At 34.6% G+C, this 22,162-nt stretch overlaps 4 protein-coding genes across 5 annotated transcripts; 2 read left to right on the forward strand and 2 right to left on the reverse strand.

The window, feature by feature from the left end:
- Positions 1-735: 735 nt before the first annotated feature.
- Positions 736-7,736, forward strand: LOC117325560 (receptor-type tyrosine-protein phosphatase kappa-like). The gene is made up of 12 exons (XM_033881871.1): positions 736-830; positions 1,065-1,193; positions 1,435-1,580; positions 1,987-2,122; positions 4,168-4,320; positions 4,475-4,574; positions 4,708-4,781; positions 4,950-5,075; positions 5,516-5,629; positions 5,848-6,005; positions 6,421-6,556; positions 6,755-7,736. Exons 1-12 carry the CDS (start codon positions 768-770, stop codon positions 6,821-6,823), a joined length of 1,404 nt encoding a protein of 467 aa, XP_033737762.1. The 5' UTR covers positions 736-767; the 3' UTR covers positions 6,824-7,736.
- An 868-nt stretch (positions 7,737-8,604) lies between these two features.
- LOC117324800 lies at positions 8,605-11,315 on the reverse strand. 2 transcript variants are annotated; one of them, XM_033880633.1, is made up of 4 exons: positions 11,208-11,315; positions 10,477-10,642; positions 9,446-9,568; positions 8,605-8,861 (listed from the first exon to the last, which is right to left on the reverse strand). In XM_033880633.1, coding segments are annotated over exons 1-4 (378 nt in total). In that variant the 5' UTR covers positions 11,296-11,315; the 3' UTR covers positions 8,605-8,860. The 2 variants fall into 2 exon arrangements, with proteins under 2 accessions (XP_033736524.1, XP_033736525.1); XM_033880634.1 differs by lacking the exon at positions 8,605-8,861 and having other exon boundaries at positions 9,353-9,568.
- Positions 11,316-11,815: 500 nt separating this feature from the next.
- On the reverse strand, positions 11,816-15,216 carry LOC117326451 (uncharacterized protein CG3556-like). The gene is made up of 6 exons (XM_033883200.1): positions 15,104-15,216; positions 14,656-14,860; positions 13,386-13,660; positions 13,005-13,141; positions 12,095-12,164; positions 11,816-11,826 (listed from the first exon to the last, which is right to left on the reverse strand). The coding sequence occupies exons 1-6, from the start codon at positions 15,162-15,164 to the stop codon at positions 11,816-11,818; spliced, it is 759 nt and encodes a 252-aa protein (XP_033739091.1). The 5' UTR covers positions 15,165-15,216.
- Positions 15,217-18,239: 3,023 nt separating this feature from the next.
- LOC117325562 (2-oxoglutarate-dependent dioxygenase citB-like) lies at positions 18,240-20,571 on the forward strand. The gene is made up of 2 exons (XM_033881874.1): positions 18,240-18,281; positions 18,953-20,571. Exon 2 carries the CDS (start codon positions 18,986-18,988, stop codon positions 19,970-19,972), a length of 987 nt encoding a protein of 328 aa, XP_033737765.1. The 5' UTR covers positions 18,240-18,281; positions 18,953-18,985; the 3' UTR covers positions 19,973-20,571.
- The last annotated feature ends 1,591 nt before the right edge of the window (positions 20,572-22,162 follow it).

Here is a 22,162-nt window from a genome sequence, read left to right on the forward strand (position 1 = left end):
CTAAATCTTATAATAGTTACGAAGTATAAAATGTGTCATGTAATTGGAAAGTGCGCAATTGTGTTGATCTGCCATATTGGTCTGATCTTCAATGAGATATTGCTGGTAACGCATGCAAATAAAGTCACATAGTTATTCTTTTGTAGTTGCACAGTGGACACATGCAGTATTGTTTAGTATTACTTTTCCGCTTTTAAGGTGTATTGGCCATGCTTAATTTCGTGGCAGCCTTTTTTTTTAAATGAATTTATAATGTCATAATTTAAAAGATTCATAAAGATGCCTTTATATCATATATAGTTAAAGCTAACAGATTCAGAAAGTTCAGTATATTGATACAGAACGTGACCGCAGCCATGTCTACTTGTAAACTACGAATCATTGCAAAATGCTTTGCATAGTCAATTTTACTACAATTTGATTAATTGCCGCAATTTTAAAAAAAACACTCAGAATATAACTAACCTAATTAATTTTACTCATATCAAATTGTGTAGTCAAATTTAGGATATGCTGCATTCAACAATATATGTATAGTATAAGTACAATATATCGAATTTGAATTTCCAACCATCAGACATATCAAGGTATACAAGCCATAGAATCTCTTTTATTGGCTTATTTGAAATTACATGATCTATTATAACTTAGCGTACATGTAAAATGCAATGTCTGTCATTCATAAACCCATATAAAGAAAATCAATTTTAAAATTGTACTCATTATTTTTAGGACCAAAGCCAAAAACGATAGACGATTTCTGGAGGATGATTTGGCAGGTTGGCTCAGGCAAAATTGTAATGCTGACAAACCTCATGGAGGGCCGGAAGGTAAGGTAACTCTTGTATTACGAATTAAGAATCTAAAGGAAAACAGTTGTAGTGCTTGCAGTCAGATAATTAAGTGCTTATTTAAGAGGTATATGGATATAGCTTTGATTGATACATTACTATTGGCTTACCAGGCGCAGACGTTTGTCGGACGAATAATGCTCTACTTGTACCATGTTTTGGTCTATATTCCGAAAGTAAAGTGAAGAAATTATTTCTTAATTTTATTCGCAGACAAAATGCCACAAATATTGGCCAGACGAAGGACACGTATTTTCTACGAAGACATTTGATCTCAAACTTGACAGAGAAAGAATATATGCATTTTATGTTCTACGTGACATTTCCGTTATGAATAAGAAGGTGTGTATACTTCGTTGCTTTGATATATTTAATGGCACTTTAAGTGATGGCACTTGATATTCTTACTCAATTGATATGTTTTTTAAGATCGTATCGGATTGACATATTCGCATAATTCAGTGATGACTCATCATATTCCTACTACATATATATGTTATTTAAGATGGTATCGCATTAACACACTCGTCAAAAGTAGATATGATATTAGTTGATTTAAACGTCAATCTTATGAATCCTAAAGAGCAATCAAGAACGTCAAGTGCACCAGTTCCATTTTACAACATGGCCAGACCACGGAACTCCCGACAACCTTGACCTCGTCCTCTTTCATCGCCGTGTGATGACATATAAAACACAACTTACTGGTCAAATAATTGTTCACTGCAGGTAAATGAAAATTATTGAATTACATTGGAATTCATATTCATTGTTGTCAAAACATGTGTTAACGTATTTTATTCTAATTCACTTTTTCTAACAAATCGCAGTAGTTAATGAGATACATTATTATTACACGGTACATGCCTTTTAAACGAGACAAATTATTTTTTGAAGTCTGTCCCAACTTAAATACATTTTCCCGATTCTGGTTCTTGTAACATGCAGTAGCCCAAGTGACTTAATCTATGAGCCATATTTTGAAGAATATGGCTCATCAGCATTCATGTTCTTTAAATCGTTTGTGTCCTTCATTTACTTAATTATGACCAGTTATTGCCACTCAGTTGGTCCAGGCTATTAAATGTAATGTTTGTTATGTTAAAAGTAAGAATTGTTTTTGTTTTAATTGTAGCGCTGGCATTGGAAGAACGGGTACATTCATTGGCTTAGATGCACTACTCACTCATTGGAAGAAAACAGGACAGATCGACATTCCCAGCTACCTCACTGTCATGCGGAACAATAGGATGGATATGGTTCAAACACATGTACGTGTACATATCTTTTTATATTACATCTTTAACTGTGGCAGTTCGCGTTAAGATAGCCGGTGGAGTTATATGCAATAAAACCATATGACATGACAACTGTGAAATTCTAGTTGTTTTACACCCTCATTTAAGAACATTAAGAATTAAGAAGATTATGCATAACATATAGTTACGCACATGCATACATGCAAGAACGAAGCTGCATGCATACATATAAGAAATGTACCTGCTACCCCGATTGCATGATCGGATGAGGCGACTAAATTTGGGAACTTTTCCTTTATCTAGAAGACTTTCTTCTCCCTTATGTTTCCCTTGACAAAGCCTCACTTTTGGCCTTTAGTTTAGCGTTCGCTCCTGTGAGGAAGGATTTAGGTTCTGTCCCCTGGCCGAGACATATTAGCGTCTTGCTACACTTGTTTAGTGCTAAGCATTTTAGGGAGTGGGACGACTTTTTTGGTTTGCCCGTTGTCAGTATAGTGTGACGGGAGGAGGTGTTCTGCTGGGTGTCTTCAGCAGTATGCTTCAGTAAGGTAGCACTATAAATCGGCAAAGGTTCCGAGCTATCACAAGGAGACTTAACACGAACATATCACAGTCTCCCAAAACACATATACGCACCCACCACACACATACATATTGCTAGCACGAGAGGCCATCCTTGCATGACCTGAGCTGCTAATAGGACGTTATACAAATAAAAAAAAAAACAAAACAAAAACATACATACAGGTGCGCACATGCATGAAAACATAAGATCGCACATGCCTGCCTAAATTCATACGCGCATATGTACACATACATGCATACCCACATGCATACATACATATATCTGATTATGTTCTAAAAATGAATATATCATTATCAACGAAAACATTCCTTTCTTCTTATACCCATATACCTATACAACAGGCAACCGAAAAAATCTCAACCACACACTACATATATCTCAATACTAACAGACGACCTTTCTGGTCGGTAAGTACCTAAACACATATCTCTACATTTATACGTATGCGCACATATTAGTTTATCTATATAATCGCATACATTTTCCGCAGTATATTAGACAAACGTAGATATTTCGCTAAGCTGTTCAAATCAGATACATTATCAGAACATAGGGCTGGTATGAATAGAAATACGCTTGGTTTTTTCTACAGTAAAGTTTTATTTACTCTTGCCGAATATCTAGATTTATATGCTCGAGGTTACACTTGGGACATTTCTTTCATTTAATGCAATAGTTATGACCACCTTTTACATTAAGTTTATATGAAGACACTCTAGTTGTGGCGAGTTATTGTTGAAATTTACTGCTATTTTCTTTCATTACATAATTTTGTAAAGAAGATTTGTTTGTATTGAGTATTGAAAAATTGGTTTTTGTACATGACTTGATGGTTATTTGATATTTCTGTTGGAAAAAATCACATTATCTATTTCTAATCATATCAAATGAGCTGCTGTCGACTAAATTTGACTCCCGGGGATACATCCAAGGCCATAATTATATAATTCTTGTCTAATATCCGTTGAATAAAATTACGGTTCCTAAACATACAAATGGATCATTATGACACTATTTATAACTACAGTTGTTTGTTTGCCTCAATTTTATCCTACATTTAAAAATTCTACATTTTCACCATAAAAAAAAAAAAAAAAACATTCTTCATTTTCCTTAAGAATTCCACAGCTTCTGAAAACTTTGATTTTATCGGTATTGATTGTTAAGGTACATTTACGAGTGTAACTAAGTAGGGAGCAAAATCATTTCTGTATGCCTTCTAGTGTTCGGCTAAAATAACAGTATAATCTGCCTACATAAGGAGAAATCAATTTAATTCCTGTTGCTTAATACTTGGACATTTATCATTGATAAATTGCATTTCAAAATCGTCGTTAACATTTAAAGAGTATAAAATTGGGGACATAGTTTCTCCCTGAAATAATCCGTTCTTTCGAAAAAAACAATGTCATGTAAATCGACTTTGTGTTAATCGCTTGCCCAAATTGAGTGTATTCGTATTCTGTTACAGAAACAGTACATCGCTCTACACGAGCTACTTATAGAAGGATACAATTTACAAGATACGTATATTTCCCGGACAAAATTCCCTGCTGCTCTGGAAACACTTTTTCCTAAGAAGGCTACATCAGTCAACAATACTAAATTGGTCGTTGAATTTGAGGTATGCATTCCGTTTAATGATTTTGTTCGTGTTATTTAGGTGTTGTCTTGATTGATACAATATCAACACTGCGCGGTCAGTATCATTTATGATAAGTTTGGCAAAATAAATCTTGCAGGAAATGATAACACAAGCAAATGTTATGTTATTGCAGGCATTGCAGAAATGTAATCCGAACTTCACATCTAGCTCCTTTACGGCGGCGATGAGAAAGGAAAATAGAGACAAGAATCGAGACCCCAATATACTTGCTGGTAATCGTTTAAACATTATTCAATGATATAAAACATTTATACAATAATACAAAACCCTTTTTCGAATTTCTCTATTTCGATCGTAATTTCTCTGCGTGATTAATTACGGCACATATTTTCTATTGTTTTGCAGCTGACATGTTTAGGCCATTTCTTCAGTCACAGTCGTCCAACAGGACAGATTACATCAATGCTGTTGTGATTCAGGTAATATTTCTTGAAACACTGTTTTTTTTTCAAAAAGCAAATGATTGACGTTAATTTACTGCTTACAGTTAAAAATTGTATATAATGCATACGTGTATAATCGAACCCTATTTCGGACATCAAACACTACCCATAAGTTTATTGAACATCAGCTGTATCTTCTTACAGTCATATACTTCGAAGTTTGGCTATATCATGACACAATTTCCTCTAGAGGACACGTGCGATGACTTTTGGGCCATGGTGTTTGACTACAGCTGCAGGAACATCGTCGTCCTGGGAAACCTGGCGGAAGTGAGTTGATCTGTATGCCTTAGTGTGTCAACTTATATATATCGAGGGACATTTAGGATTATAGCCCATTTGTTCAAAAGGTGATTAGCTTAATAACTCCAAAACCTGAATTGTGTATTCCTTCGAATATACAGGTTAGAGGATACTCACGAGTTACATAGTGTCACAAAATTTTGTCTATTTATTTTTGAGCAGATGGGCCCATAATGCCAGCTAAATGTTTTCTAACATAAACCACCATATTTGGGAAAGGTAGAAAAAATTTGAATGGATAAAGTATAATCAAAATGTATCAACGCGATACCGAGCACATACCAATGATAATATGTCTAGGGTGCATCTTAACTAATTCTGTCATTATTTACTAAAGCTCTTAATTACTAATTGTCGATGGACCGTAAAAGAAAAAGAAAACTACAGCATATCTCATCAATTGATAGGAGTACTGGCTTCAGGATAATCCGGCCAAAAGAAGAGCATTCTCGGTGAAAAAGATTAAAGAGCTTCCCACGTATGCAGAGGTGACCATTAATGATTACAAAGTAGGAAATCTGGTAAGTTGTATTTGGGTATTTTCGATGTGTGTGACTTATATAGATGTCCTTTATATTATTAATGTATAAAGTTATATCATACCATGCATAACGTGTATGTGTGCATTGATTTATTAATCAATTAAATAAATTGTTAAATCACTCATGTCTTAGAAAGACATTTTCTTTTCTCAGTACTGTTATCCTGGCTAAATGGAATATCCCTTATCTATTAACAGCGGACTAGTAATGCTACAACAGTAAGAATTTACTCCATGCCCCAGTGGGCGTCTGACTCCTTATTGCCGAACTCCGACTCATCTCTCATTCAGCTCTTAGAACAGCTGGATAGTCGGCGACGGGCAGACGACACGCTTCCCGTAGTCGTTATGTGTCGGTAAGATTAATTGTATGACTTTATAGCTATAGTATTGACAGTGACCTTATTGCTTATATCTTGACTAATTACGATGACAGTTATTGCACCTACATTGGTGCATTTACATCCATAAAAGGGTTTTTCAAATTAATGTACACTACTCTTTAATGTGGAGAACTAAATGAACGAAATATAATCTCCTGAGTTTTACAATTTTGAAATAGGATTTTCTTTATAAATCTTAAATAAATTATTTCTTTCTACAAGCATGTAAAATCACATGTAAAACATCTTGGGGAAATAGTATTACCCCCTGCCATTAAATTCAATGACGTTCAATAATGTGCCTCTCTGAGACTTTAACGTTCTTTATCGACGAATGCATACGTAAATCCCTTGGTTTACATCTTGCATCATTCTACTCCAACAACAGGAACGGATGCACACAGAGTGGACTATATTGTTGTATATCGAACATCAGAGATCAACTGAAAATGGATGAGGAAGTGGACATATTTCAAGCGGCACGGCAATTGAAAAGGCGACGCCCAGAGGCGTTAGGAAATATTGTAAGTTGATTTAAAGTTTTTGAAGTTAAAGCCTCGACTATTTGTATGTACAGATGTACCAGTATAATAAGGTTATGATAAAATCACAAAGCGTTATATAAAAATTCACTTTAAGAAAATACCGTGAACATCCGTTTGCAAAAACAAAAAAAATTTTCTATCATTTTACATTTGTTTAATGTTCATTTTTACTTTCAGAATCAATATCAATACTGCTATAATATCCTTGGAAAATATATAGAATCCACCGACGTGTACATGAACTGAGAAGAACCTTTATTGTGTGGATTGTTCCACAGGAGGACAATATATTTCATTGAAGTATGTATCTTCTTAGCAGAACATTGTAGATATGTATGTTACAAAGTACAGCATTATACTGAATGAAATATGTATGACATTAATGAAAGGGGACATCAACTTATTAGAAATCCTTGAAGTATACGTCGTTACTTTCTATTGACCATCCATGACCTTCACAAACGTGTGTATCAAATGAACAGAGTCACGTGTCTTATTTCTCGTTATACTGAAGAAAACATTCATGGCAATCACGAAAGAAACGGGTTTTCCACATTGGAGAAGTACAAGCCCGTCTGAACATTAATGTTGCTATAATAGCAATGTGGATTTTGATTGCAGTTAAGTTCTGGTCAAATTTGATGGTATAAGTACGGCACAATGTATAAACAGTAGTAGTTTTACTATTGATATATTAACATAAAAAGCAAAACCATTATATTTATATGTAATATCGATGTTGTATTCATAAACATGTTACATATATTTCTTACCTTGGATTGTAAATAGCGATGTAAATTTACTCATGTCATTTATTTACTTGAAGACGTCGGAAGGATCAATATTAATACGAGAACATACTTCGACATTCACACAGAAATGTAACTAGTATATAATAGTTTTATTTTAACCGTAATCAAGTGACGCATTTAAGTCATCAGAACATCACGAGGGAAAACCGCTTCCCTACACTGGGCCCAGGGACTTGTAATTTGACAGCATATCAAGCTACTATCCTGTAAACATTTTGATGGAATTTTGACAAAAGTTTTTATTTATTTATTGTATTTATTTATTTTATCTATTTATTGCTGAATCTAGATTTCGTTAACAAATAAATATCTTGCATACGTATTACGTACAAACCGTAATCATATTGTCAATGTGGTTTTTTTTTATTTTTAGTTAACGTACATATTTTGTTTTATTTTGTTTTGTTTATTTTTTTTTCATTAAGCAGCTATAAATGAGGCAATTAATCTCATAGCTATTCCTGATCATGAAAAAAAACACAAAAAAAAACACAAAAACGCGTGACATGTTTTTCTTTACAAATAGCATATCAAAATTATTTTATCTTTTCTTTATTGAAATACACTTTAATGATCTAGAAGAAATACAAAAATAATGTTAGATATCTGCCATCTATCCTTTTGCAGATTAGTGAAATTGTTATAACATAAGTTTGCTATAGAAAATGCTTTTGAATAAATAAATCAATATAACCTTGACTTGATTCGATACACTTCAGCGTCTATAAACATGTTGTATATATGTCTACATTAATGTTTATATATTGATATTGACATTTTATCAAGTTAAAAGATAATAAGAAGGAGAAAGAAAAATAGCTATACTATCGCAGGCTGCAACATGTTTGCTGGAATAAATTACTGTAATGATTTAAAGCGTTTACATTTAGGGTCATCACGGAAAATTATTTATGACGCAAATCAAAAATGGTCAAAAGAAATAGAATACTGAAATTTCGATGACAGCAATAATTACATAATATTGATACGAAGGAAGGGTTAAAGTTGATATAGTATTATAGGTTTAGTAAGGATACCAAAATCCAGTAGTGTTGGCAAAACATTATTATACTACTATATGGTGTTGAATGAAACTAGACGAACCATAAATCATGACGCGGAATAATGATGCTTTTATTTTGTATTAAGGATTGACAAACTTTCAATCTGTCATATCCATCATGCGAATGAAAGAAAGACAAAGGCGTGCTATAGCTTTCAAGATTTTCAATGTGTAGTTTATTCGTAGAGTGTACTTAGCTTGTAGCTTTTTAATCTGTTTTATCTGTGGACGGTTTGAAGTGAAATAAAGACTGGAATTCAAGGATTTCTTTAATTAATATACAATAATAGCAATAGAAAACAGCAACTGTTTCTTGCTTTGTCACTATAGTAACGTAATCTTTAGCGACCCCAAGTCGTCAAATGGAAGGTGTAGTGATCCCCTTCCTTCGGAATAGTTCCGCTCACACCTGACATAAAACAATATTGTTACCCATGACACCCAGACATGTTAAAAAGAGAAACAAAAATGGTTACCCACAGAACCAATAATTTATAACCATAGAAACGATGAATGCGTTACCATGGAAATAATGAATGTTTAACCATGAGACTTCCGAATGTTTCATTGTTATTGATACAATAATCAGAACCAATATATATACTATACAACTACGTGTACAAGGGGAAATCTGGGTGATGTCTACTTAATATCGACTACATACATACACCTATCAATGTTCCTATATTTGACACTTAGAATAATAAATGACGCTTTCTTATTAACATTAACTGATATGGTATGCAAACTGGACACTGTAGATGCGTACTAAACTATTTATGTACATTTGGCGTTTAAACAAGAGGATAGTTGCTTACATCAAGACCCATAAGCTTGGAATTCGTTCTTTTATTTTCTCTCTTTTTAAGAAGCTAAGATTTTTTTGTTTTATTTTTTTTTTGTTAGAGAGTACAATTACATTGTTATTAAGTATAATTATAGTTTATTTCAGTTTGTGTATATATATACACAGATCAAACATTGGAAACTTACTAGATGTGATGGGTACGTTTCCAGCCTGAAGAATCTGCCAGTATGTGGAGAACAGTGGTATTAGCACTGATTCCATTGATAGAGTCCACGGAGTAACCGAACGATGAAGGAGTCGCCTGGAATCTAATGAGGAATTAAACATCAATTAAGACTGTATTTAAACGTTTAAGTTTGTTTAGCTGAAACTGGCAAATTCTGCATTATTATACACTAGTTATCCGTGTGCATAACTCAGTCAGACATGTTCGACAGTTGTTGATATAGCTTTTAGTTCGATTGTTATTTTGAATAACAGTTTCGTTATTATGACACCACAATGATATACACAAATGTCGTTAAATATCACAATGAGCAAAATCTTTAAAACAAAAATACCTGGGAATGCATGCGCAGTAGGATTCATTATGAAGGATTTTTTCCTTTATTTATGCTAACATACATTTGACTATGAGAAGAAACTGTATTTTCTTTCTTCCTAATTTGTTTCAGCCTGATTGCCTTCTTCAGGAATGTTTGTTTATAGAGGTAGTCATATTTCTGCTTGAGTGGGTTTTCAACAGGTCACGTGTAACCATGTCCCAAGTATTTTAATGCCATTGTACATTTGAATTATATTTTTTGTCAGTTCACGTGTATGATCATGTTATACACTAATGCAATCACGTATGTGAAGTAATTATACGTGTCTTAGTGTCTAAGCAGCTGTCAAACGTGTGTTAAAAGGGCATGGCGGGTTTACACGTATGAGTCGAGCTCTAGTCTACGGCGTGATAAACTACGGTTCTGTTAATTCATACATTTTAAACTTGACGAATTACACTTTCTTTCCTAAATTCATATTACCACATTAAAACACAAACGTCGTCAATTGTGATGATTTAACATACTTGACTAGAGGAAAATCAAATTGTATCTATAATATCGTACGCATAGGCTAATCACGGTGGTTCAAACGTACTCTTACAACCAATCTAGATATTCTGGGTTTACCCATGTATATCACGTTCCTATTGTACAGGCAAATAATTCACCTGAAGGAAGGTGTTCGGTTTTGGAGAATCAGCATTGCATCATACAATGTTGTTCCGTTCGCTATGGTTACGGTCCACGTGACTGGAGGATTCTGAGCCTGTGCACCATCTACTGTTAATTTCAGTGTCACTTCGCCTGATGAGGTGACGTTCGGCATGCCGGTAGCTGTGACATGTATATAAAACATTACGAAAGAAAAGTGTCATACAAGGAAAATAATTTCATAATGCAATACAATTCAATCTAAATATTGTACATTCTTTCTGTCTGTAAGTTCTCTCGTAAAACTAAATCAATAATGATGGCTATGTTTAGGTTTGCTCCTTCCTTCTAGACTTACTCCTGATTTTCATTACTGAAAATAATTTATATTCATAATACTAGTACCACAATCAAAGTTCATATGGCATGACCTTAGTCGATATTACGAAGTGAATAAAGATAGTTTGTGATTATTTCACTTAGAATGCAAGGTCTTTGCAACTTATTCTTACCCACTTTGATATGAAGGTTAGCATCTGTAGTTAATCTCTATTTGCTTTTATGTGTATATAATCATACTACATTGTTTAACAACCAATGTCATGACAGATTAAAAAATAACTTATGTTATTATCTATGTTGCCGCTAGTATTATCGATCAAAACGATAGCCATCAAGAGGACATTTCATTTGCTAAGTGTCGTTGTTTATTAATTAATTTAAAAAGTCTATAAGAGTAGAGTCTAACTTTCCTGTTGACAGACGGTTCTCCCAATGTCAAGTAATGAGGATTCCGCCAGCGCCGGCAAGATGTGCAGTGCTCCAGGAGGGGTCATCAGTGATGAGGTGTTTCTAAGCAATGCTAATAATGAAATATTTGTCCTATGTCAGTATGCGTTAAGTATGTTAGGTTCTAGACAAATATCGTTCAAAACCGATTGATTGGCCTATGAACAGCCGATTAGAATAACGCTTTGATTGATTCGTTCATGAATGAAATTTGCAAATAATGATGAAAATTATTCTCTTTTTAGATTGTACATAAATATGTCTTCTGTCATGGTTGATCTATTCATATCGTTAATGTTTCAAAAAAGCACATATTTTCTAAACCTCTAAAATAGCTAGCGATAAACGAGATTTCAAGTGAGCAGTTCAAGAGTACGTGTCATACTGATCCCTATAGCTGAATAATTATATATTTGTAGGAAAGGTAGACTTTATATGTAGTATGCATATGAGATAAAGCCATGATAATAGTCTTCACTAAGTGATCGTGGCATGTTTACCTTAGCTGATGACTGGTCAATCTATACTTATACCGTATCGCCCATAAGTAGCTATGCATATATTCATTTACATTGTTGCTGTATCATTGAATGTAAATTACATGTTACAGTGAGCCGAGACTGATATTCAGTTACATGCATGTAATGTTATCCCATCAACACATTTGACAAATATTTGACAATTTCTTATTGGAACTGCTTTGTGTTTTCAAAAAATAATCCTGAAATATCCGAATCTTTATATCTCAATAAAGGCCATTTAAAAAAACAATAGAGCTGAGAAACATCACATATGATGCATTTACATAGTTGCTATAGTTCTCACACCGGACAGTAATATACATACATTGCCTTAGATCTGCGGTGATGGTATTGAGCAGGTCATCTACATTCCTTGTACCTGCAGCCCTCAGGGCCTACGAGAGACAATATCTTTTTACAGAGAACAACTTATTAAAATATAGTTAACAGCATGATTTACATGATAACAGCATGTGTCGTAATGTCGACATGTCCGCACGGACATTGTTATTAGGTTGTCCGTCATCCTGACATGTCCAGACGAACATTATGAGGACGTAACATGCGAACATAAAATACGTAAAAGGGGCACCCTTCGGTCGAAGGACATGGGTTGCACAGTTACTTATACGATTGATAAATCAAAGAACTGTCAACTCATATTTGAGACTAACTGGAATTAATATCATGTTTGTACAGAAAAATCCACAAAACTCCGTCGCTTTGCTTCCGCACTTTACCATTCCGTCACGCCCCTCCGCTTCACTCAGATATCACGTGACACAACGAACAACCAAAAACAAATCAAAGTAAACCGATGTATTTGTTGTGATAATAAAGCCCAGTCATAGCTCGTTTTCTCGCGACTAATGGTGTTATAGAAACAAAGCTGGTAAATAAATATAAATATAAAATAATTGAAAACGATTACACACAAAAAGGCAAGTTCACAGAGTCGCATAAAAATAAGCCCCATTAGGCACAAACATGTTAAATATTTTATTTTTGTTTGATGAGGTAATATCTAGTTTTAAATTATTCTGTGATTTGTCAGCGCGTTACCGAGTGTAACTTTGAGAATAACGTCATTATGAACCCGTCTGGCGGTCGAATATCCCGCAGAAGCAATGCGAATTCCTATCTCGACATGACCGTCGCAGCCTCTTTCTGTCTTCCAATATTCAATATATGTCCCTTTAATGAAAAAAATGTGCTTTTAAACTATTATTACCAACCTGAATCGCCAAACCAGATGTGTATTCCTCTAGTCTGATCCCAGACCTGAGCTGTCGAACAATAAAGTCTTCAGCCGATCGTTGCCCTGTCATATCTTTGATACAGGTCAGTGCCATCAATGTCATAGCAGCCTCACCTGAAACACGGGCTTTTCATTAACATAATATGTTTCTCTGTATAATTATAGCCGTGAGCAGTTTGCTTTTCATTTCTCGAGCTATTATCCTTCTTGTCTATTGTAATTTGTGTATCTGTATGTAATCAAAGGCTTTTTTCTATTCTTTAGTCAAGCATTAACTCGATGTTGAAAAAAATTGTATATTTTCAATAAAAATAATAATAATTCATAACGCAGTTTGTCCAGTGATTCGTAAACATACCAACACCAAAAGTGAAATTTGTTGACGGCTTTCCAAGAAGTTTCTTAAAAGTCTCATCGATATGTTCGTTTGCGTTACATAATGCCAAAACACCCCAAGAGAGAGCAAATTTTTGGCGCATAAAGTAATCCCTGTTCTGGAGCATATGTCTACTAAGAATGTAGACGAGATTATGTCCGTAGAAGTCGTTGACATTGTTACAGGTAATTTGTACCGCACTAATGTATTGTGAGAGTTTTCCGTTGGACCATTTGGAGCTTTCCAGCATGTTGCTCCTACAAAAATGAGCGAATTCCTTGGTTTGATATGTGGAATGCGAATGTAGCAACTTAATACTCTAGGAATAAAAAACGCTAAGGTTTACTTGATATTTACATCATTAATCCTTACTTTTATAAACATACGTACTAACATTATGACATAAATGATTTAAATATGTATTTATAAATTAATAACTATGTTCTCTCCTTGAGAGCTGCATCAACTAAATATATCATTTTAACACTCAATTCATGTATTGAAGATAATAATAAAAATACCAGAGGAGATGGCGCTAAGATCGCAACCACGTGTGATATTGGAAAGAATGGTTATGCTAATTGACTACGAATGAACGGGTTACATTAATTTCCCTCTATGCTAATTTGGAAGATTCAAGGTGAAATCGACAGCTCCGTGACCGTTTCCTTGTTGATCAAACGATCAATCTAGTTTGATTTTTTTATGTATACCAAAGTAATCTTAGGTCGCTATAAACTTTAATTGACGAGATTTATACTGACTGTCGCTCCTCTGAAATTATCAAAAGGAACACACCTACATATTGATCTATCGATTTTTTCTCTCCTGAAGATAACCACATAGGTAGCCTTGTGACGTTGATAGGGCGATAATCTAGGATTGAAGGACGCGAAATAGATTATAATCCCAGAAGTAAGACTTTTTGGTACTACATACTGTACCTACTGTACACTATAATAAAGCAGGTTTAAAGTAACTCCCCTGTCATAACAAAACTGTGATACAAGGTTCCCACTAAATCATTATACTGTCAACACTGCGTAATTTATTCTTGATTCAAAGACACACTTAAAGGACGCCGTTCTTCAAGGAAAGTATAATCGGATGTTATTAATAGACATGGTGTGAGTTAATAGATGTGCTGCACCTATTTGGCACTACAATTATATCTATCATAAAAATCTAACAAATTATCACCGAAATATGGTTTCCATATTGACGAAAACAAAGCTTTAAAATGTCGTCATACCGTGATAATGCTGCTAACAATTCTATGTGCATAGTTTGAACACTGGCCACGGAATCGGGGTCCTCCATTCTGTACCACGTATCATTCGCCAGGGCCAGCCCTAAGATGGCTTCCGCGTTGGAATAGGAACCCCATCCCCAGTTCCTACGACTACTGAGCAATTGTCTTGAACCGACGTTTATAGCTCCTGCATTTGGACCACTTCCTAAGATAAAAGTTGTCATTATGCTTGCAAAAACAACAGAGAATACCGACATAAGGACATAAGAAAAATAAGACCAGGGATGCAAAAACTAGCACGTCATCTTATCATTTTAACAAGGTTTATTTTAATCAAAGACAATATTGATATTGTTTCCGGAGATTATGGTGTATTTATATGAATACAATAACTGCAGGTTACAAAAGAATGTGTTTGCAAGCATAATGGTTTACTTCTACAGCTTACCATTGCAGCATTTCAAACAAAACACGACCACAGACAGAACAATGTATCTGCAAAGGCACATCGCGAAACACCGCCTTGTCTGCGTATTCCTATCGAATCGTACTCAGTGGTCTTCTGTCTGACTATCAGTGAACACAAATAAAAGACTGGTTTATCTACGAGAAAGTTCAGACAAAACCTGGTTCTGTTATCGTCTCATGACCTTACTTATTTTTTTATATTCGATCGAAATTTATAACATGTTATGTAGCGGACATATCCATCATATGAACAGTTGTCTGGTGTGATTGTGTTGAGATATATCACAAATTGTAATTAGGATATTCAATGAAAAATCCATTAATATTTTTTAATTAATTATAAAATAGCTTGACTTTGGGTATTTGACAGAAAAAAATGCCTTTAGATTCAAATAGAAGGGACTGACTAATGGATTCTTAAGATATCAATGACAAAAATCGTTTTCGATTCGGTTTTAAAATTCACAAATTATCTTTCAAAAAAATAACATTTATTGAGCCAAATCAACGCAATTTCCGAGCTGTCGACATTCTGTTAACAAAATTGAATAAACGAAATTGTAAGGACAAATAATAATAATTTCCACAGCCAGACGTTGATACCACGTTAACATGGACTGTAATAACTATATGTGCGTACCTGTGAAAATATCGCCACAATTTAGTTTTGCCTCAACTTTATTCCTTTGTAGAGAGTTCTATAATTATCACAATCATTTTCTATTTCAATGCTGTCATAACGAAGTCAGTATCTGTCAATTAGATTTGTCGAAATAAAATTATATGAAACGTCTTGTATTACGTTGTTTGTGTGACCGCCACAATCGTAGTCCTCGTCTAGTATTACGTTGTTTGTCTTATCGCCACAATCGTTCTCCTCGTCAAGTATTACGTTGTTTGTGTGATCGCCACAATCGTAGTCCTCGTCTAGTATTACGTTGTTTGTGTGATCGCCACAATCGTAGTCCTCGTCCAGTATTACGTTGTTTGTCTTATCGCCACAATCGTTGTCCTCGTCTGGTATTACTTTGTTTGTCTTATCGCCACAATCGTAGTCCTCGTCTAGTATTACGTTGTATGATCGCCACAATCGTAGTCCTCGTCTAGTATTATGTTGTTTGTGTGACCGCCACAATCGTAGTCCTCGTCTAGTATTACGTTGTTTGTCTTATCGCCACAATCGTTCTCCTCGTCTAGTATTACGTTGTTTGTGTGATCGCCACAATCGTAGTCCTCGTCTAGTATTACGTTGTTTGTCTTATCGCCACAATCGTTCTCCTCGTCTTGTATTACGTTGTTTGTCTGATTGTCATAATCGTTGTCCTCGTCTAATATTACGTTTATTATCTGATCGCCACAATCGTTGTCCTCGTCAAGTATTACGTTGTTTGTCTTATCGCCACAATCGTAGTCCTCGTCTAGTATTACGTTGTTTGTCTTATCGCCACAATCGTTGTCCTCGTCAAGTATTACGTTGTTTGTCTTATCGCCACAATCGTTGTCCTCGTCTAGTATTACTTTGTTTGTCTTATCGCCACAATCATAGTCCTCGTTTATCATGTTGTTTGTGTGATCGCCACAATCGTTGTCCTCGTACTGTATTACGTTGTTTATCTTATCGCCACAATCGTTGTCCTCGTCTAGTATTACTTTGTTTGTCTTATCGCCACACCACAATCGTAGTCCTCATCTAGTATTACGTTGTTTGTCTTATCGCCACAATCGTTGTCCTCGTCTAGATATTCGTTTACGATGGGTGTACATATATTTTTAAACTATGGTATATTTTCACACGTTGTTTGATTGCACTCTTAATTGTAGAAATGGATAATGTTTTCATCGTTTATAACATTCATAGTGCAATGTAATTCCAATGTCACTTAAAACGGACTTGAACATACTGTTATCGTTATTGAAAAAGACACATTATCTTCCTGAATACCTTGACCTTTTGTTGTTGATGATCCACAGTATTTTCAGGACTCTGAGGTTATTCTGGTACCTCTCCTAATAACATGTATAAAGTCCTTTTATCTATGGCTATGCTTGTAATAACTGTCAGATGTACAATGTAAACGATAAGAGAGTGCAATACATTGAACAAATGCATGCGATTTCGTTATTATATAAACATCTTGACTATTTATAAGTATTAAAATAGTGTTTGTATAATACATTTACAACATTATTCGTATTAAACTAAAATATTGTTTTTGGGTTGTTAAATTAATCATAATTATTCATATTTTTTATCTTTTAGAACCAGTGTCTTCATTGCATAAGAAAACATTAATACAGTAATTATGTTTCAATATCCCGGAAGGTGTATTTGAGTGTCAAAATTACTTAAAGGGAGTTACTTGTTACTCTCCCTTTGATTTATTGATTATCAACATATCTCAATTAATGCTTATTCCAACTTAAAATACATATACTATATTGTGGTGTTCGTAACTAAACATACAATTTTTGTAACATTGTAATATTTCTATATCTGTATATTTCGATATTCAGATAACTGCCGGTTATGTACAGCTCAAGAAATACGAAAAACCAGGGAAGTCTTTGTATATTTTGCAGTGACATCAAAAAAGCCAGTCAATGTTTGTTTTTATAATTTAGTTACCTAGTTCTTAGATCTAATACTGCTTTAAATGTTCAATTCAATAAATATCCATACTATTAGTAGACAGTTTCATTATGTATTTTATTGAGGAAACATGCATTTATATATATATATAAGTTAAAGACCTAGAATACAGCCAGTTCGGTACTTTCTAGATGAGCTTGGATATATATACAAATAAACTGACAATGATTAAAGAAAACAATTATTGATACCATCACAGTTAATATGCTAGTCTCCGTTTCTGCTGCTATATAGTTTACGTGCTACATTGTATAAGTGATATTTACTACATTTGTCAATGTAAGTATGTATACCGCCCAGCTCATATCACTACCTTTCAAGGCCGAATAATTCACCAAGCAATGTTTACCACGAGATAAATTTACATTGCATCAAAGTACAAGCCAATATACCTGTTTGTATAGTGATTGTGTTCATCGGTGGCTGTTAGTACTGATTAGGTAGTGAAGACTCAGCACACTGCTGACAGAGAGACACGAGCGGTAGGGTATACTGAACGATACAGCCGGTAAGTAAAACGACATATACACGTTTCACTTGTAATCTTTCAAGATAGTTTAGTCGAAATCGTATGTGTAATCAGGAAAGGTAACTCTCTTTTAAATTTTACTTTGTGATCTTTCTAATTTATAATTTTGAAACCTTACAGGGCATCAATGTATCTGAGTCTAATCAAATACTGATGCTCATTCTTACTACGTTATCTGAGCATCTAACGACATCGCGTACGGGGTCACGTCAGGATGAACTTTTGGATTAACCAATCAAATTACTACCTACAGAATCTTGGAAGTGAATTGTATGTGCGAAATAGCATGACTAGAATCATAGCTTGGACAATATGTTAATCTGTTTCGGCCAACGAAGTATATAGCTATATAAATGCTGTACCGAAATTGCTGGCTTCAGATAATTGATGTGACGAAATGGTGAGATCGATGACATCGAAAAATTGATAATTCGACCTGAAAGTGAAACATTGTGATAACAAAGGTCACCAGAATGTGACCCCTTATGCGATGTCGTTAGATGTCATGTAACGTAGTGAGAATGACCATCTAGACTTTAATTAGATTGAAATATATCTATGTATCTAAATATAGCTTATAATGTCGAAACTGAATATATGTATGAGTTAAAGCTTTATTCGTAATTTTTAAACACGACTGTAAATTCCAGGTTAGCAGTATTTGTTGTTCCAAGGATTCGACAATGTCCTTTAAGCTGCCAATTGTCGACCTTTCCAAAGCTCGGACTGATCGCGAGGCTTTAGCGAAGGTGATAGTGGATGCCCTTGAGAACACAGGTTTCTTGTTCATAGATAATATAGAAGGGTTGGATTTCGACCTCTGGTACAAGTGTTGTGAATGGTTCTTCAAACAACCAGAGGAGTCAAAGAAAAAGCTACTGAGAAACTTTTGGAACCCAGATAGCAAAAACGTTTACCGTGGCTATTTCCCCGTTTTACCGAATGAACCTAGCAGGAAGGAAGGATTTGAGTTTGCGCGTGATGTCCCTCCGAATGATCCAACAGTCAAGCCAAACAACTGGTTCTATGAGAACTCTGTGTGGCCTGAAGAAGATGGGACCTTCCCCTTTAAAGCAAACATGAGGACGTTATACGAAAAACTACACGAAACGGCCTTAGAGATATTGCGTCTTACGGCGATCGGACTTGGTATTGAAGAGGATATATTCACCCCGTTGTTTTCAGACAAACCGTGTACAACATATCGGATAATGCATTATCCACCCTGGGAAGGTACTCCACCCGACAACGCCCGGATAGAGGACGGAAAAGTTGTGATAACACCAGAGCATACAGATACCAACTTCCTTACTCTGCTTGCGACATTTCACTACAAAGGACTCGAGGTCAAGATGCCCGATGGCTCCTGGGCGGAAGTCGAGCCTCGACCAAAGAGTCTTGTTATGAATATAGGCGACACGTTCTCCAGAATGATGGGAGGAAGGTTAAAAGCCACTGCTCATCGCGTCATAGACATCGGTGTTGATAGATACACGTCTCCGTTTTTCTTCACACCCGGATATGACGCCGACATCGGGATTAACTTCATGTCTAAGGCGACGGGCATTGGCCCAGATCACATATTTGAGAAATATGGTCCTTGGGTTTTGAACGTTATCAAAAATGTTAAAAAGTACTTCGAATATCGAGTTCTACCAGATATTGATTGAAGTAACGTTTGTGTAAATAACTAAAACTGATGACATAGTATCTGAATAGTCTATCTAACGTAATCAGTTAGCTTCCATGTTCGGCGTTTGATAATTACATAGCTTATCATCTATTTAAAATACTCAGAAAGATTTCAGTGGTAATGAAATTTCCTAAAATACCAGCAGCCTTCAGGGTAAGAATGTTTACTGTTTGTTAATGTAAGGTTAAGTGGTCAAGTTAAATATGTTGGTATTATAATATTGAATTCCATGTATGCAATTTTCCGGCTTCAAAGCAAAATTGATATGATTTGCCACATAAAGGCGCCCATCAATAGTGTATATTTATAGTGTAAATCGTACATAGCCTCGTGGTGTATCAAATGATTGAATTCGTTTATCAAATTCCATATGGCATATCCACTAATATATCCTATACATATATTTAAATACAGTGTAATAGAAAGCAATATCACCAACTATGTGACGTTGTTCAAAGTATGCTGTCCATAACGGAACGTGCCATAATACATGACTGAATGACTGGAATTGCAGCTTACTTTAATTCTTTTATATGTTAAATGCAACACGGAATATCAATAAATGTGATAGTCATATGAATGTCTGTTTCGTTTGTAGTGCGAATATTGTTATCAGCTAGTGTGACCGTTACTCTTTACGAAGCCCAGTGGATGTGTACTAGCTTTTGACCATGCATGAGCTTACATATACAGTCTAAGTAAGGATAATTAGGGTATCCTGTTATCACACGATATACATACACTAAGCCTATCTATCAGCTACTAGAATCAGATAGCTGTTATAAACTGTTTACCTCTTTTGTGATACGTTAAGACCACTTACAGATAGTTGCTGTGTCCTAATTTTACAGGTTACGAAATACAATGGTTTCTTAATATTTTAAACTTTGCAGATGCACAGTGTATTAAAGTCAAAAAAGTTAAAATGGTTGACAATTGCAATTGGGCTAAGTATGAGGCAAAGATACAGATCGCATAGAAAACCAAATTTATGAAACTTGTTGAAAATCGTTAGAAAATGTATAGGCGTATCAGAAATGAACCTTATAATCAGATAAGACAGGCAATGAAGAAATAAATTGAGAAGTTATTGTCATCATTCTGACAAAACATATTTCTTTAAGCAAATGATGGAAATAGCAAAAGATGTTCTGAATATTAACATAAAACCAGCTCTATCCCTCGTCGCAAACATTCGCCCTTTTGATAAAGCCATATGTCTTACTGACAATGTCTCCTCAATATCTACATCTTCTGATACTTTTGACCTTATCCCTGACAAAATAAAAAACAAAATCCTGCATAGTAAACAGAAAGCATAGCAATAACACAACAGGATGTTAGAGATCAACTAATCGTATACAGCGACTATTGATAATACATTGTAATTAACTCAAAACTTAATAAATGATGTACAGTATCTATCATAGAGCAATGATATCTATTCGAGCACATGACCCATAAATACTGTCCAAATACATAATACAAATGTACATGTAAGTTGTTATTCATGTATATCTTATGTATGAATTCCCAAAGTACGTCTAATACAAAGTTAGTGTAATATTAAATCTATAATACATGTATATCGATGACCATGGGATGAGAGTTCAAAGTCTCTGTCCTAAAATAACCACTAACATCCTTTTCTTCTCGAATTATTCAAACATGGAAAGATCAATAAAAAGGAGCAAAACTTTAATGATATCAGTTATCTCTCTCTCTCTCTCTCTCTCTCTCTCTCTCTCTCTCTCTCTCTCTCTCTCTCTCTCTCTCTCTCTCTCTCACCCTTCAATAATTTCGGCACCTTTTTGGTAATGAATTTAGTATATAGTTGTTGTTTTTTATCGTCAAAGACATCAATGAAACATTTCTTAGTTTTAGTTTTTTTCCTGCTTTCATTGTTATGTGTCTCCTGGTGGTCTTCGTTTGACCCGGATGATAATTCCAACATGATTGTTTGGCGTTTTTCGGGAGTCAAGTTAAATCAAACCAATATGATATAGACGTCTGGACTGTCGTACATGTATTCCTAATACAATATGAAAACGTACAAACATGGGATTGAAGATTCATCTAATTGTACAATTAAACAAATCAAACAAAATAAAATAAACAATGAAGTTAATAAAAAAGAAAAAGTAATAAAAACTGAATCTCAATAAAG

This window comes from Pecten maximus, chromosome 4 (assembly GCF_902652985.1).
Source record: "Pecten maximus chromosome 4, xPecMax1.1, whole genome shotgun sequence".
Taxonomy (NCBI): Eukaryota; Metazoa; Mollusca; class Bivalvia; order Pectinida; family Pectinidae; genus Pecten; species Pecten maximus.